At 38.9% G+C, this 13801-nt stretch overlaps 1 protein-coding gene across 8 annotated transcripts in view; it reads right to left on the minus strand.

Annotated features, from left to right (window-relative positions):
* The window catches only part of RALGAPA2 (Ral GTPase activating protein catalytic subunit alpha 2), a 334286-nt gene that overhangs the window by 76475 nt on the left and 244010 nt on the right, over positions 1-13801 (minus strand). For all 8 annotated transcript variants that reach the window (XM_058563323.1, XM_058563324.1, XM_058563325.1 and 5 more), the window contains one exon: positions 6542-6669. In XM_058563323.1, coding sequence (XP_058419306.1) covers positions 6542-6669 — 128 coding nt within the window. The remainder of the gene's footprint in view (positions 1-6541; positions 6670-13801) is intronic.

Consider the following 13801-nt stretch of genomic DNA (forward strand, 5'->3'; position numbering starts at 1 on the left):
TCTCAGAGAAATAGTTTTAATTTTATAATAAAAAATCTCTCATTTCTTATTCCCTTTTACAGCCTCAATGCACCCATGGGAATATGCCATTTCTTCCTCCGAACTCTACTTTTCGAAATGTGTTTCCCAAGTGTCAGGGTACAGGTCTACTTGTGTTTTCTCCCATTCCTATACAAACTCTAATACAAACTCATTCCTTTCTGCAACACTCAAAGTGACAAATCCAATCTTTCAAATTGCTAAAGATTGGATCCAAAACAGTAGTTCCCCTTGTTTGCTTCCTCTGTCTTCTGAGAGATGAGATTGTTTGCCAGCCGAGAATTTATCACATGCTTGTTGCCTTTAGTAGAATGTACTTTGAAGCTAATATCGAGCAGTGTAAATTCCTATTATAACTATATTTTGCCTTTAGGCCTGTTTAGAAATGTGGATTAGAAAGTGCTGTCTATGCCCTCTCACGTGGAGTATGACTCCATTCTGGCTGCTGCTCCTAAATCCAGCCCTCTCCCATGCATTTTCCATTCTCGGGCACTCAGGCTCCCACCCAGGAGTGTTTTCTTTCTTTTCAGTGCTGCTATTATCTGATATGTTTTTGCCTCTTTCCTTGAAGTACTTCAGTTCTAGGTCCTGTTATACCCAGTTGTCCAGGTGAGGACTGAGACTGCTAGAACCAGCCATGGATGAGACCCCCCAAGAGGATGTGTCTTGCTTGACCACTCTGCTGAAGGTAACCCTTCATTTCTCTCCTCCTCGCTTTTCTGTGAAACTATTCTCTCCTTTTCCTCTGTCTCTCTCTCTATCTCTACCTCCTCCTCCCAAGCCAACTCTTCAAATGTGATGCTCCAGAGAGTTCTGTCCCTCTTCTCATCACCCTCCGCACCCCAGCAAATCTTGCAGGTCCCATATTGAATTAGTCTACCTGCTTTACATAGGTAACCAATCCATACCCCTGCCAGCGCCTTAGGTCAGGCCCTCACTATCTCTCAGAACTCCCTCCACTGCCCCTTAAATGCCTTCATCACCTCCATCCTCCCTGGCTGTGTGTGTGTGTGTGTGTGTGTGTGTGTCTCTTACTCTGCCATATGGAAGCATCTGTGGTTCTCAAACATGATGTGCTCTTTCAGAGCTCAGTCCATGAGCAAATATTGTTCCCTCTCTAGGATATTTTATTTATATTTCTATTCCTAATGGCTAGGACAGTGCCTCGCACATGGCAGGGACACAGTAAATGTTGACAAATGCATAATTGGTTCTGCATGGCAAAATACACCACATGGTACCATTGACTCCTTTTCATATACTTTTCTTAAGCATGTGGAGACAAATGGAGGAAATGAAAGGTCTTCCCAGGAAAAATAACCAAAGATCCCACTGGAGAGGAAAGAAACAGGATTGTTACAGCTTTAGAGAGAGGGGTCATTTTTAAAGGTGTGTAAATTGAGAACAAAACTTAGCAATTGTATTAAGAAGTCATGAGTCTGAGAGAGAAACTCTGGTATCAAATATATCTGCTAATTGAAAATGAAACTAAATTTCACTTGTGAAAGAATGAGGTACAAACTACTTTTTGTCAGGCAGCCCAGTTCTCTCCATCAAATGCTGATAGTTCCAGAGAGGAGAGATGGCAAATGCCATTGAGACTATTGTTCTATTTTAGTTTATGTGGACGTTTATTTTAAAAAGCTACCATCTGTTTGATTCAGGGTGAACTCCTCCTAATGGGCACACTGCATACTGTGTGGCAATCTTGTTCCTAAAAGAAGTTATCTGAGGAGGAGAATGAAAGCCCTGGCCGAAATCGTTTTGGAAACTTCTATCAGCTGACCACGGTTTGACTTTGGAATCTTTAGTTGGCTTGGAACTGTAAATATAACATGTGGCAAGCTTCCCATTTACAACACTCTAGGCACAGGAATAGGCCCTTCTATTGCCCACGAGGGACAGAGAAAGCAGATGGCAGGTGAGTTGGCCCTCATTACTCAGAAGAGCAGTGGCCATAGGACGAGGCTCCACTTGACAGATTTGATTTAGCCCGCTGAGGAAGTTACCAGAAAACCCAGGAGGGATAAAGAGGCTAGGCTGAAATGTTACTGAGGGTGCTTTCCAAAAGCATTCCTACTGTGTTTGCATTTTTTTTTGATCATGTAAGACAATGGTATTTTCAGTCCTCCATGAGCCTTCACCACACAGTTCCAACTGTTTGATCCTTTAGCCAAGGGTACCCCAAACAAGAACTCCTTTGATATTGATTCTAAGCTGCTCGAAAAGATGCTAAAAAGGCAAATTGATTCCAACAATGTCCCTGGTCCTCAACTTAATAAGAAATGTTGTACTTCTTGAACATTACTGAACAAACTTGATATGGAACTGCCCACATTTCTACATTTAGTTAAATATATAAAACTGAATCCCAGTTGACATTATTTTAAGGAAGTTAAGTACCACTCATTAGCTGGGGAAGGGACAGGAGAGAATAACTACTGCAAAGTAATTCCATTGGCTCTTTTCTTTATTTGTCATCAGGTTCAATGTTTGGCTATTTATAGTCAATATAAAAAAGCAAGTGCTCCCTCTCTAAAGGATTTATAGAAGGTCTAAACTAAACAACATGTCTTTTGTGCATAAAAAAGTCATTCTGATATCTAGAAAGTGAGTGACATTTGGATGAAATGAGCAGTTTGGCAATGTTTTACTTAACATTTGTAATCTAAATTTTATTAGAAATAAAATGGGGCTATAGGATGGCCCATAAAAAATGGCCTGTGTTGATAAAGAAATTTCCTTTTCTTTGTCAGCACCCACTACTATAACTCATATCTCAGGGTAACAGGTAACAGTAATTCTTTCTCAGATTTTTGCTCTCTTAAATGAACTATGTCTTCTAGGGCCATGCACACAAGCTGCTTCATTCCTTAATGGGTCTTGGTTCATTTGCCAATAAAGTTTTGCAAAGGGATATACTGTAAGGCTTTAGGAAGGGAATCAAATCTAATAAACACCCAAGAACAGAGTTCCCCAATTCATACTGGGGGTTTTGGAATGAGTTCCAGGCAGGGCTTCATTGGTGTGTGAACTGAGCAGTTGCACAGGGCCCTATACTTATAACGGGCCCTGCTTGGTTTAATGCTCTGCTGCTGCCATCTTGAAATTCTTAATAACTTAATCTTTGGTCTTGAGTTTTGCACTTGAAGTCTGATGAGACAAGGAGCATGCATATGGGCAGAGGAGACATGTACAGTATGTGGTCTGCTGGTTCCTTGCCCCCTGCCCCATTCACACACAGTCTTAGTAGTGTCCCATGAACACAGAACACTGGTGGACCCACAACGCCTGGGAGTTCAGAGAGACTCAAAGAGAGCATGTGGGAAGCGTGTTACCTCTCCAGTTGAGTCAGCAGGGTAGCTGACTACCCTGAGAGGCCACACTCCATCTGAACTAGAACTTACTTTCAACACAGAGAGAAAGCAATGGTGTTCTAAGAAACACGAATAACCAAGGAACCCTATATATCCCTAGTTGTGTTACTTCCCTGTACGAGCCAACAATTTACTCTCCAAATGATGACATAGAAGGGAAGGGAAAAACAGGATGACCCACAGGTCCTTTTCTTGTCAGTCCTTCCTTACCCATCAGTAAACTAAAGGTAGAGTGTTGGTACCATATGTGAAGAGTGAAATAAAAATATCTAAGTTAGTTTTGTTCAGTATTTCCACTGTTCTGGTAAGAACAAAATATATCCACATACGAGTTATATGAACTGTGTAACTTTGGTGATTCCACATATGAGTTAAATGCTTTTATATTTGCATACTAAACTGGCATTGCACAATATAAAGAAGAATGGTAAAATTCATGCTAGTAAGTTTAATTTTTAATATTTCTTTACTTAAAATGACATTAAATAGCAAATAAAAAACACCATGACAAGTTGAGAGAAAAGTTGCAGAAGAATGGAAAAAGCTTTATATTTTAGCATCTTTAAAGGCACTTTTTCCTGCTTTTTGAACAAGGGTCTTTGCATTTCCATTTTGCACTAGGGCCCACAGGTTAAACCACAGGCCCTGGTTTCAGGTGTATCCAAAGTATTACTGATCTTCTCAGCCCTTGGGGGGGCTTGGGGTGGTGGCCCCTAGACTCCCTCGCAAGCTGTTGCCCTGGCAACAGGCAGCCTTGATGCTGTACTAGAACTTTCAAGGTGGGCCATGAGGTGAAAGAATTAGGGAAGCTTGGCTTTCTCGGGTATCACCCAGCAAACCATCTCTGCTGGAAGCTCACTCCTGCCTCTGTCACAGGCACGCTGATGAACTTGACCATGCATAAAATCCTAAAAAACCCAATTTCAACACTTGAGAACACTCTGAGTCCTTGTACTTGCTATGGTGCCCTCTGCCTGGAATGCTGCCCCTGCTCCCTGGGCACAGCTTCTCTCTCATCCCTCCAGTCTCAGACTACATGCTCTCTCTACAGAGAGGCCTTTCCCTGACCCTTGCTCTATTTAGTTGTTTTACAGAACTTGGTTAGTTGTTTGCCTTCTCTATGAAGCATGCGGCAAGAACCTCATCTGTCTTGCTCCCTGTGTATTCCAAACCCCTAGCACTGGGCTCGGCAGATCGTGACTGCACAATCTGCTTGTGATCGCAAAGTTTTCCCCATTGATTACATCTCTATAAAAAATTATATATAATATTTTGTTTTTTGTTTTAAACAATTTGAATAGCACCAATTAAATCTTCTCAAGGTATAAGATAAAAGAAAAATACTTAAAATTTCTATAATGATCAACATAATGAGTTTTGTTACTTTCTCTTTCCTAGTTTCTATACTAAGTTGTCCTCCGAGATGTCAACTTGGCTATTTTATGAGTTATTTTAGAATACAGCATTTACTAACCACTTAGCATCAGTAGCCGTAGCTGGCATCCACATTTGTCCAATGTGATTACTTAAAAGTTTTTAAAGTTATACTGAACCCTATCCTTTGAACTTTTAAAAACACTGTTTTTCCTAAACCTGATTATTCTGATGCCATATTAATTCTTATTTGAGAAAGCAGTGTTCAACAAAATAATAAAGCATGTGTTTTGTAATGAGTTCAATAAGCGAAGAAGGTGACGTGACAAAAATCACAATGGACTTACATAAAATGGAATTTTCTTGTTTGCAAATGATTTTTCTTGCCTTGGTCCAACATACTTGACTGATGAGTGTCCAGCTATTTCTGGTTGACATGCAAATTGACAAGCCAATTGCTGAATGGGTCTTTCTCATTTCTGCCAAGAACCTCTTTTTAACAGCATGGGAAATAAAAACTCCATGCTGAAGGCTGAATCGACATCAGCCATAAGATTAAGTCTACAGTGCTGTGGAAATCACTGCAAAGAATGCCATCTCCAAAACATGCACCACCAGCCTGGACAAAGCACGAGGGAGCACGCTGAAGGGAATAATGCAGCCCTGGCCCCTGGGGAGGGACCAGATGGGAGCTAATGGCTCTTTTCTACTACTAATTTCTATGATAATTTCAAGTTGCCACATGGCATATGTATTTTTTTTTAATCTAAAGACAGAATATCAGTCAATGAAGTGACCAGGATTTTAATGAAAGGTATTTTTCATGAATTGTATCTATTACACATGATATTTCTCACCCACCCTCCAGCAATACATCACTTATGGTTAGGTTGGGAGAAGTATAGAGAGAGAGGTCAAACACAATATGTTTATAATCATTATCAATACCAATTAGAAACAAAAGACTCTAAGTTTTATTAGGTGGTCAGACGCCTTTTGCAACAATTTTATGAAGTCACCTTAATTCCTTTTTCTTATAATCAGAGATCATGCCTGGATTTAAAGATTACAGCATGCCAACTAATGTTCGAGAAAAAATTACAAAGTGAAATTTCTTCTGTTTTTAGAGAGATCAGAAATTAGAGAAGGAGATATTAACAATTTGGGAACATTACAAAAGAATTTCTGGCCATTTTTTACTGAGGAGTTCAAATGCACCTTTTCCAGTGCTCCCAACCAGATGCAATTTTTCCCTCCCCTCACCTCCTAAAATACTATTTTTACTTCTCCGGTGGCCCTTGCCACATTCTTTGATTTATTAGAGTCATTTCATTTGCTGTTGGTTGCTGGTAGGCACTCTGAGTGACCCCGTCACATCTTCCTCATCATCCCACCTTATATACACAACAGAGTGTGACAAATAGGGATGGATGAAGGAGCACACTGAACTTGGGGAAAAATACTCAAGCAGATATGAGCATCTTTTGATAGTCACAGCTTCTTAGCACAAACGTATATGACTAGATTATGAAAATAAACTCTTCCTAAGTTTGATGCAGCACAAAATTATTAATATAATATAAATTTCATACAAATGGTATGAAAATCACACTATGTTATTTTCAATACAGATTGAAAAAAATTCTCTTTCCTCTTCAACCCAGTTGTTAATACTTACCTCTCATGGAAAACTGCCAGGACTCTGGATTCTGGATGGTTAATAAGTTAACACATTTAAAGCAAAAAGATACAAGCTCTGGTAGAGTGGGATGAGGCACTTCACCGCCCTGCTGGCGTTGATGCACGTGGCACATATAAGGCTTGGCAGCAGCTTCCCACTCACTATGGCGCCATCAAATAGAGGCCCAAAAAACGGAACCTGTTGATTCAAAACAGAAAAACACTTAATCTTCAAAAGGCATAAAAAAGTCAAAGGCATGAGAACAGCTGATTGATGTCTCAGGTCTGTCATGACTGCGCAGGCTGTCACCCACAGAATAAATGCTGAACTTAACAGGACACAGGTCGAAGGCTTTCAAACCAAGCAAAAGGGGATTGTTCGACAATGCTCCTCTACTGCATTCTTCAGCAAAACTTGTAATGACAAATTATCACCAGATTATTCTTTTTGTTCTTGTGTTGTCATTTACAGAAATGGCATTATTCCTCGAAGTGCCTACATTGCATGGATTAGGTACAATACACAGCTGTGCCTCACCGCACACCGCTAGCCTTTTATCCTTTTGGAACCAGTTTTGGAATGGGCAATACTTCTGCATGGATCTCGATGCATATGAAGTCTTAAAGAGATAATGACTATCCTTGCTAACAACTATACGGTCCTACTTACAGTCCTCATTCTTGAACCTTCTTTCCCTCTGCTCCTAAGATATTGAATTATCCTCCCTTCTACCTCTTTAATAGAGACTTGACTTTCCTTCACTGGACCCACGTCTACCAAGTGGGCAACCCACAAGGTTTTGGTGCCTGCCTTTTTTGGATTATTTTTCTCCCTCTCACTTCTTTTTTCAATTAGAATTTCATCAACTCCATTCACTAATGTGGAGATTCTCAGGTCCATGAGCTCAAGGACTGGGTCTGCCTTGTAACTCTTGTATTTATTCACTCTCTCACTTGGTCATTTATTTATTCCAAAAAATATTTGTTATGTGACAGACACTGTTGTGTTCACTGGGGATACAGCAGTGAATAATATAAAAATTCCTGATTTTGTTATCTTAGAATTTATTAGAGGTTTCAGAGAATAAACAGTTTAAATACATAAAATATATGATACGTTAGGTAGTAAAAGCCAGCCCCGGTGGTCTACTGGTTAAGACTCACTGCCCTGGGCCAGGTTCATTTCCAGTCAGGAAGCCACACTGCCCATCTGTTGGTTGTCATGCTGTGGTGGCTGCATGTTGCTGTGATGCTGAAAGCTATGCCACTGGTATTTCAAATACCAGCAGGGTCACCCACGGTGAACAGGTTTCAGAGGAGCTTCCAGACTAAGACAGACTAGGAAGAAGGACCTGGCCACCCACTTCTGAAAAAAATTGACCATGAAAAACCCTATGAATAGCAGTGGAGCATTGTCTGATATGGTGCCAGAGGATGAAGGGATGGCGCAAAAAGACGGGCAGGGCTCCACTCTGCTGTACATGGGGTCACTAGGACGGCACTAACAACAACAAAGGTAGTGAAACTGCTAAGGTGAAAAATAAAGCAGGGAAAAGCAATAGGACTCTTTTTGAGGGGAGAAGTTCTCTAATTTTAGATCACATGGCCAGAGCGGGCTTCAAGGAGAAGATGACATTTCAGTAAAGACTTGACAGAAGTGAGGGAATGAATCTCAAGCTATGAGGACATCTGATGGAAGAGCATTCCGGGCAGAGGAACAGCAAATACAATGGCCCTGTGGTGGGAGTGGAATTACTATGTTTAAGTAATAGCAAGGAAGCCACAGTGGCTGGAGCTGAGTGAGCAAGACAAAGAACAGAAGGAGATAAAGTTGGACCAGTAGTAAGAGGGGCCTTGCAGGAAATTTTAAGGATTCTGGATTTCTGCTCTGAGTAAGATGAAAGCTTTCTGGAGGGTTTAGGGAAGTAGGGAATGTGATCTAAACTATATTTTAAAGGTATTATTCTGGCTTCTATCTTGGGAAAACTGCCAAGTGTAAGCATTATGGAGACCAGTTAGAGAACTACTGAATAATCCAGGCGAGGGACGATGACAGCTTGGATCAGAACGGTAGCAGAAGAAATGGGGACAGGTTGGTTTCTGGATATAGTCTGAAGGTAGAGCTGACAGGATTTGCTGAGGATTATTAATGTAGTGGGAGGAAAAAAAGAGGTGTCAAGATGATGCCATAGTTTGTTGGCAATTGGAAGGTTGGAGTCACCATTTCCTGAAATGTTGAAGACTGAGAGAGAGGGTCATTAGCTCAATTTTAGACATGCTAAGTTTGAGATGCCTATTAGATATCCAGTGGTAATGAATGGAGGCAGCAGTGGATATATCAGGCTGGAAGTCAAGGGACAGAGGCTCAGGTTGGCGATTTAAAAGAGTTAATCATTCATAAATGGTGTTTACAGCCACGAGGTTGGATGATTGAATGAGCAAGAAAAGAGGTTCAAGGACTATATGCTGTGGCCCTCCAATGTTTAGGGGTTGGAGACATGAGGAAGACTTAGCATAGAAGACTGAGAAGGAGTGACTGGAGATGGAAGAGAAAAACCTCCAATGAGCAGCAATGTACCTGTCATGTGGTTAGAATGCAAATACCTGTTGAATGAGTGAAATTAATATTTTAAATAATTTAAATTAATTAATGAATGTAGGTCTCCAGCCTAGGTCTTTTGACTTGTGTCAAAGACTATTTATTTGGAGAACACCTTTTCTGTGGTTGGCATTGGGGGAGGGGCTTGGGATACAATGGTAAATGAAAGAGCACCTTGCCCCACAGGAGCTGACGTAGGAAAACTATGGACTAACATCCCTCAAAAAGATTCAAAAGTCCTTCACAAGTTTTTAGCAAATTAAATCCAGAAATATTTAAAAAGGACAGTGTATCTTGACCAAGAGGTATTTTCCATAAAAAACTAAGGTTGGTTTAACATTCATAAATCCATCAATGCAATTTACTACATTAACAGAATAAAGAATAAAAATCATATGACCTTCTTAATAGATACCAAAAAAGCACAGATAAAATTCAACTCTAGGGCCGGCCCCATGGCTTAGCAGTTGGGTGCTCGCGCTCCGCTGCTGGCGGCCCGGGTTCAGATCCCGGGCGCGCACTGACGCACCGCTTCTCCGGCCATGCTGAGACCGTGTCCCACATACAGCAACTAGAAGGATGTGCAGCTATGACATACAACTATCTTCTGGGGCTTTGGGGGAAAAAATAAATAAATAAAATAAAAATAAAATAAAATAAAATTCAACTCTAGGAGCCGGCCCAGTGGCACAAGCGGTTAAGTGCGAGCGCTCTGCTGCGGCAGCCTGGGGTTCGGATCCCGGGCGCGCACCGATGCACCGCTTGTCAAGCCACGCTGTGGTGGTGTCCCATACAAAGTGGAGGAAGATGGGCATGGATGTTAGCCCAGGGTCAGTCTTCCTCAGCAAAAAAGAGGAGGACTGGCAGATGTTAGCTCAGGGCCGATCTTCCTCAAATAAAAAAAAAAATTCAACTCTAAATCAAGATAAAAAAAAATTCCCAGTGAACTAGGAATAGAAGGGAATTTCCTCAATTTGATGAAATCTTAGAGGAATAAAATTATGGCAACATAATTAATGGTGAAATATTAAATGTTTTCTACCTAAGATGTAAAAAGGCAAGGATGTCTATGCTCACCTCTTCTATTTAACATTTTTGAAGGTCTTAGTCATTAAGATAAAGAAAAATAAGAGAAAGAAAGGAAGAAAAAATAAAGGAGCATAAAGATTAAAAAGTAGTAAAGTTATTCTTATTCACAGACAACATTATTATGTACATGAAAAATCCAAAGGAATTTAACTAGAACTAGTAAGTGAATTTTGAAAGGTTATCATAAGATTCAATATACCCTATACCCTCCAAATCATTTATATTTCTGAACCTTAGCAACCAATAATCGAAAAATGACATTTAAAAATACTGTTCATAATAGCGTCAAAAACATAAAATACTTAGAAATAAAGCATGCAAGACACCCATACTTAAAACTACTAAACAGTGCTGAGATAAATTAAAGACAACCTAAATAAATGGAAAGATGTACAATGTTCATGGATTGGAAGTTTCCATATTGTTAAGATGTCAAGTCTTCTGAAATAGAGCTATAGATTCAGCACAAGACAAATAAAAATTCTAGCAAGCTGTTGATTTATAGATATGGCCAAGTTGATTCTAAATTTATATGGAAATGAAAAGACATAAGTTAGCCAAGACAATAATAAGTTTTATATTACCTGATTCCAAAGCATACTACAAAACTGTAATAATTAATATATCATAATATTGGCACCAAGACTGTCAAATATATCAATAGAATAGAATATAGAGTCCAAGAATAGAGCTGCACATATACGGTAATTGATTTGCAATAAAGGCAGCACATCAATTCTATGGGAAAAGAAAAGTCTGTTTCAATAAAGACACTGAAACACCTGGATAGCCATATTGAAAAGTAAACCTTGACCTCTACCTCATATCACACAAAAATTGAGATGGATTATAGATCGAAATATTAAAGATAAAACCACAAAGGCTCTAGAAAAAAACATGTGAGAAAATCTTCACAACCTTGGGTTAGGCAAGGATTTCTTAGGGTACAAAAGGCACCAATCATCAAAGAAAAAAATAAATTCGACTTAGTAAAAATTTAAAAAATTCTGCTTATCATGAAAGTGGAAAGGTAAGTCACACATATTTACCAAACTGGACATACCCTAAATGTCCATCAATAGGAGAATGAATCAAAAATTTGTGGTTTATTCACCCAATAGAATATTCCATAGTAATGAAATCAACAAACCACAACTACATGTAACATCATGGGAATGACCCAAGTATAATGCTGAGTGAAAGAAACAGACACAAAGAAGTTCATATTATATAATTCCATTCATAGAAACTTCAAAAATAGGTAAAACTAATCAGTGGCCACCTTTTTGGGGAATTAGTGATTGGGAGGGGGCATAAGGGAGATTTCTAGGGGCTGGCAATATCCTATGTTTAGATATGGGTAGTATTAAATTGTTTGCTTTGAAAACATTTCACCAAGCTGTACACTTAAAATTTGTCCCCTTTTCTTTATTAATGTTGTATTTCAAAGAAAGTATTTTTTTGTTTTTTTTTTTTTTTTTTTGGTGAGGAAGATAGGCCCTGAGCTAACACCTGCCAATCCTCTTTTTGCTGACGAAGACCGGCCGTGGGCTAACATCCATGCCCATCTTCCTCCACTTCATATGTGACGCCGCCACAGCATGGCTTGCCAAGCGGTGCATCGGTGTGCGCCCAGGATCCGAACCGGCGAACCCCAGGCCGCTGCAGCAGAGTGCACGCACCCAACCACTTGCGCCACGGGGCCAGCCCCGAAGAAAGTATTTTTTAAAAAACAAGCAAGGAGATTTGAACACAACAAACTCATTCTAATGGATACGTGTAAAATACTTCACCTAACAATAGCAAAAGACATTCTTTTCAAGCATGCCTAGAATATTTTTTTAAAACTGACCGTATTATCAGCCAAGGGTTCACAAATACAGCCTGCAGGACCTAATTCTAGCCTGGTGCCTTTTTTGTATGGCCTGCAAGCTAAGAATGGTTTTTATGTTTTTAAATGGTTGAAAAAAATTTATTTTGTTACATGTGATAATCATACAAAGCTCAAAATCAATCCAAAAATAAAGTTTTACTGGAACATGGCCACACTCCTTCACTTACACATTGCCTATGCCTGCTTTCGCACAGCAATGGCAGAGCTGAGTAGGAGTGACAGACACTGTGTGGGCCACAAAGCCTAAAATATTTACTCCCTGGTCCTTCACAGAAAAAGTTTGCTGAGCCCTGTTCTAGGTCATAAAGCAAGTCTCAAAAAAAAAAAAAGGGATTGAAATCATACAATCCATATTCTGTGCCCAAAGAGTGATTAAGTTAAAAATCCACAACAAAACGATAACTAGCACAACTCTCTATGTTTAGAAATTAAGAAACATTCTTCTAAATAACTCAGGGGTCAACAAAAATATTGAATCGAAAATTTAAAATATGTTAAGCTAAATAATAATGAAAATAGTAGATACTATAACTTACATGTTGAAGCAATACTTAGAGGGAATGTGTGGGAATGCTTATAATAAAAAAGAACAGAAGCTTCCACTTAATGAGATAGGCATCCATCTCAAGAAGTACTGAAAAACCAAAAGAATAAAATAAACTCAAAGAAAGTAGAAGGGAAGAAATAATAAAGACAAAAGTAGGCACTGACAGATAGAAAGAAACACATAATAGAGAGAGTAACCAAGATCTAAGTTGGTTCTTTGAAAAAAATCCAATACGACTAACTGATAGATCTTTGGCAAGATGGATCAAGAAAAGAAGAAAGCACCAATAAATAAAATTAGGAGTAAACGAGGGACACAACTCTAGATGCTTAGAAAATATGTATAGCTTTATGCCTGTAGATTTGAACATGTAGACGAAATGGCCAAATTCCCAGTAAAATACAGCTTAGCAAATATAGACACAAGATGATACATAAAAACTATAATTCTATAAGCTTTAAAGCAATGGAATCACAGTGTAAAAAGCTATTTTAATGGGAAAAGCCATTCCAGATAGCTTTATAGGCAAATTCTACAAAACCTTCAAGGAACAAATAATTATTATTTTAGAGAAACTTCCAGTGTCTAGGAAAAGAGAAAACAAACCCACCGATTTTATTAGGCTTGTTTAATCTTAATAACAAAATCAGGGGCCAATCTCACTCATGAACATACATGCAAAAATCTCAGCAAAATATTAGCAAACTAATTCAATAACATGCAAAAATAATGAAACATCATGACCAAGCTAGATATATTCCAGTAATACATGTGCAGGTTTTCATTAAAAATCAATCTTTACACTAAACCACATTAGTAGATTAAATGAGAAAAGTCAGATGATCACCTTAACAGATGTTTAAAAAACTGTTTCATAAGATTCAAAATCCGTTCATGAGAAAAAAATTCTTAGCAATCTTGGAATTAAAGGGAACTGTTAAAGAATATCTACCAAACCCCACAGCAACCACTAAACCTAAGGGTAATACACTGAAAGCTTTCCATGTGAGACCGTGAAGGAGAGATCAATGTCCCTTAGATCACATCTATCAACATTTGCACTGGAGATCCTTGCCAATACAGTAATGCAAGAAATAGAAATAGAAGATTATGAAGTAGAAAGGAAGAAGCAAAACTGTTATTTATTTCAGATGACATGATTATATTCACAGAATCTCTAAAATAATCTACAGAAAATGGTC

Source organism: Diceros bicornis, chromosome 19 (genome assembly GCF_020826845.1).
Source record: "Diceros bicornis minor isolate mBicDic1 chromosome 19, mDicBic1.mat.cur, whole genome shotgun sequence".
Lineage (NCBI taxonomy): Eukaryota > Metazoa > Chordata > Mammalia > Perissodactyla > Rhinocerotidae > Diceros > Diceros bicornis.